This window comes from Sesamum indicum, linkage group LG3 (assembly GCF_026168435.1).
Source record: "Sesamum indicum cultivar Baizhima isolate 11 linkage group LG3, ASM2616843v1, whole genome shotgun sequence".
In the NCBI taxonomy this organism is placed as follows: domain Eukaryota; kingdom Viridiplantae; phylum Streptophyta; class Magnoliopsida; order Lamiales; family Pedaliaceae; genus Sesamum; species Sesamum indicum.
The window spans coordinates 2,435,970-2,439,734 of record NC_142659.1 but is presented as its reverse complement, the minus strand read 5'-3'; the positions used below and the strand labels follow the sequence as shown (position 1 = coordinate 2,439,734).

The window sequence follows — 3,765 nt, the reverse complement described above, 5'->3', positions numbered from 1 at the left end:
CTCTAAAAGGACTCATATGAAAAGTACAATCAGAGTCAATTAACCATTCATTCATATTCAGAAAAGACGGAATAGAATTAACATCACAAACCATATATACTTCTCCAGAATTTTCTTCAGTAATCATATTAGCATCTTCTTTATTCTTATTTCGTTATGACTTTTACAGTCTTTAATATAATGTCTTTTTCCTCCATAATTATAACATCTTCTTTCCCTAGATTTTTCATCCCTATTTCTAGACTTTCATCAACTTCAACTTCTACTCCTTCCTTTACTATGTCTTCTATGTTTATATTCAAAATTTTTGTTCTTTGTTCTTCCGCTAACGTGATTTACCTCATTTTGGACCTGACTGGATTTATTAGTTTTAAAGTCCATTTCTTTTAGTTTTTAATCCATTAATTGCAGTGTCTAAGTTAACGTTATCTCCACTATACTTTATAGCAACTTTAACATCAATATAGGTTTTAGGAATAGCATTTAATCAAACAATAGGAGAATAATCATCAATATTTTTATCTCCATTTAGTTTAATATCTTGAATTAATTTTGTAAAATCGTCCAAATCCTCTTTATTGGTTTTAGACAAATTCAGTTTACAACGAAAAAAATTTTCAAGCAAAAACATTTTACTAGGTAAAGAAGTTTAAGTATATAATTCTTCTAATTTATTCCATAAATCTTTAGTTGTATCTTGATTTCCTACTTTTCTTAAAACTGTATCACAAAGATTTAAAATTATAGAAGAAGAAGCAGTAAAAGAAAAAATAAAAAAAGAGAGAACAGAAATAAACGATTGGCTCAGCGGCCAGATCCAGTAGAGGGAAGCCCACAACCATCAACACCGGCAACCTCTCACGGTTGCTAATCCCAAATAACCACCAAAGGCTCAGTCCAAAGAGGACTAGTCAAATCACTCAATCTTGCACTCAGGAGATTCGTTCACAAAGAAGTCTTTGATTTAAAGAGAGAAAGAGAAAGAAGGTTTCTGATTGTTGTCTCCATCAGAAAACCATCAGAGATATATATAAGGGGAAGGCATTAATTTTGGAGAGAAAGAAGAACGACAGAGGAGGAAAACCCAGAAGGGAGAGTTAGAGAGAAGTGAGAGAGATGAGAAGATGGTGAAAATAGGGTTAGGGTTTCACCAGCTGTAAAAGGGTAAATATATAAGAGGAGCCGAGTTGGATAATGGACCGGGTTAAAGAATGGGTCAAGCTGGTAATTGGACTGAGCCACCCTGGTGAAAGGTGTGGGTGGTTTGAGCTGGACCTACCAAATGAGTTATGGCCATATTTTATAACAATATTATTGGCAAAATTGAATAATTCAGGCACAAATTTAGTTTCAACTCCAAAGCCAAGGCCAATCAATCCAGTTAGCAGCCAAACAATTGTGCATTTTGCTCAATCCCAAACCATTAGAAGTCAAACCGTAATTCTCATTTCTCAGAAATGTACACCAAATGATGCACAAGTACAAACATTTTGTTCCAAGAAGATAAGAATTAAGAGCTTAATTATTCCTATCCACCACATATGCAAATAGAGTCTAACACTACTAGTAATTTACACTTTATGCTCCTCCCAGAAACACAAGGAAGAGATCATCTCATCTTTCTGTCATCAGGCTACATATATATAGAGTAAAAACTATTCAGTTCAAAGCCTATTAAAATTAAACCCCCCAAGAAACAAAGAAACCTGATTAAAACTGCTCAGTTGTTCTGAAGAATTAAGCCCTTCCTCAGAACAAATCAGCAGTTTCATCACCCAAGGCCATGTCCATGAAATCCCCTTCCTGCCCTTGTGCAGCAGCATCATCAAGAAGCCATTTCTCCAGCAAACTGAGGGGCATTTGAGTCTCCAAGCTGGGCTTGCTCTCATATTGAACAATCCCATTTTCAGGTGTGAAATTTGCAGCCTCAAATTTGGCTTCTTGATCCTCCACCGACACCGACACCGACTCGGAGTTCGAAGAATTGAAGCTGAGGAACGTTGTGCTGATTGCCCCTTCACTAGGGCTGGAACTCATACCAACTGATGAAGGGTTGTTGAACGAATTAGTGCTCTCAGATGAGACAGTTTGAGATGAATTCGGTGATTTCTTCATCCAGTTCTCGAGCAAACGAGCGATGTTCTCAGTGCTTGATGCATATGTAGATGTCTGAGGCAGCCTCATCGTCTCTTGAGGGTCGAGAGAAACGAGTGTCGACGAATCTGTGCCTGATTTATCAAGGGAGAGAGCCTCGCACAAGGCTTGTTTAGCCATGTGAATGTCCGTTTGCAGCCTTCTCTCCCACTGGCCCTTTGAAACTGATTTGGAATCAGGTGAACTCCCATTCTGGCCTTTTTCATCATGCCCTTGAAGCTTCGCCAGCTTCTTCTTCAAGTGAGTGTTCCAGTAGTTCTTGATGTCGTTGTCGGTTCGTTGAGGAAGGTATGAAGCTATGGCAGCCCATCTGCACACAAACAAATTATATACACACTCTAATTAAAACACACTAATTTAATCAATTAAGTATGAATCTTGCTTTTGAGAGCTAGCTAGGATTAGTGTCCATTAGTAGATCCAACCCTAGTTTTGAAGAGATCTTGCATGGCTTCACAGTTAGTGTGTTCTATGCGTTTTGTTTGGTTTGGAAATTAGATATACGCATATAAACACATACCGGTTGCCAAGAAGAGCTTGGAGGTGGATAATCATCTTCTCCTCATGCTCCGTGAAGTTACCGCGCTTGATCCCCGGCCGGAGGTAATTAGTCCACCGGAGCCTGCAGCTCTTGCTGCATCTGAGTAACCCTGAAAAGTTAAAGGGTAATTAATTAAAGAGATTTGAGTGAGGAATCAAACTGAAAATTTTGAATTCTAGCACAGGAGTTAATAGACGGTGGTGGTGAGTTGCAGACTATTTATTGCACAGCTTTAAATGATTGTAACTAACCAAAACTTGAGAAAGGAAAAATGAGTAGAAAATTGAAAAGATTCCACAAAAATTTTCTTTTGATTTTCTTGCTGTTTTTCTTACCAGTGTTAGTAGGAACAGCCCTCCAATTTCCAGGGCCATGTTCTTGAATGTAAGAAACGAGGATGATGTCTTCTTCTGGAGTCCATGGCCCTTTCTTGACTCCAATTTTATCACAGCAAGGTGGTCTTCCCATATCAATTTTGAATCAAAACAACAAAGGAAAAGGTGAACTTTTTTCGATTAATTCAAGAAAAGGGTTTTTGTTCTCTCTCTCTCTCTCTCTGTCTCTCCTCTTTGAAGCAGGGTTTGTATATTTTGATGGAGAGGTTTGTGTATAGGATAGGAGAGAAATGCAAATGCAGGGACAGGACAGGAGTCTAACTGAAGGGGTGGGATTTCTCTTGGGGAATATATAGAGAAAAGACCAAAGTAGATGTTTAGGCTGACTATGTAGAGACGAAGGGGTAAAAGGGGCGCTATTACCTTCCAAAGAGTCAAAACCGGACAGCAAACAGCATTTACTCATTTGCTTGCAAGAAAGTCAGCTGTTTGCTTAGTGATCCTCTCTCTCTCTCTCTCCCCCTCTCTCTCTCTCTCTCTCTCTCTCTTGTTTTCTTCATTTTTTTCTCTTCTTTTCCCTCTCTGCCTCACAAACCGCGTGGTAATCAATGACAACATTTTAATGTACTTGATGAAGAAAACAAAAAACAAAGGAATTTTATTACCTTAGCTAATTCAATATTATTTGTACAGTCCTCATCAATATAAAATATAATATTATATATATAAACTAAA

The 3,765-nt window shown here is 37.9% G+C and overlaps 1 protein-coding gene across 1 annotated transcript; it reads right to left on the bottom strand.

Moving 5' to 3' along the window:
- Positions 1–1,423: 1,423 nt before the first annotated feature.
- On the bottom strand, positions 1,424–3,545 carry MYB94 (myb domain protein 94). The gene is made up of 3 exons (XM_011073337.3): positions 3,031–3,545; positions 2,675–2,804; positions 1,424–2,464 (listed from the first exon to the last, which is right to left on the bottom strand). Exons 1-3 carry the CDS (start codon positions 3,161–3,163, stop codon positions 1,750–1,752), a joined length of 978 nt encoding a protein of 325 aa, XP_011071639.1. The 5' UTR covers positions 3,164–3,545; the 3' UTR covers positions 1,424–1,749.
- Positions 3,546–3,765: the final 220 nt, after the last annotated feature.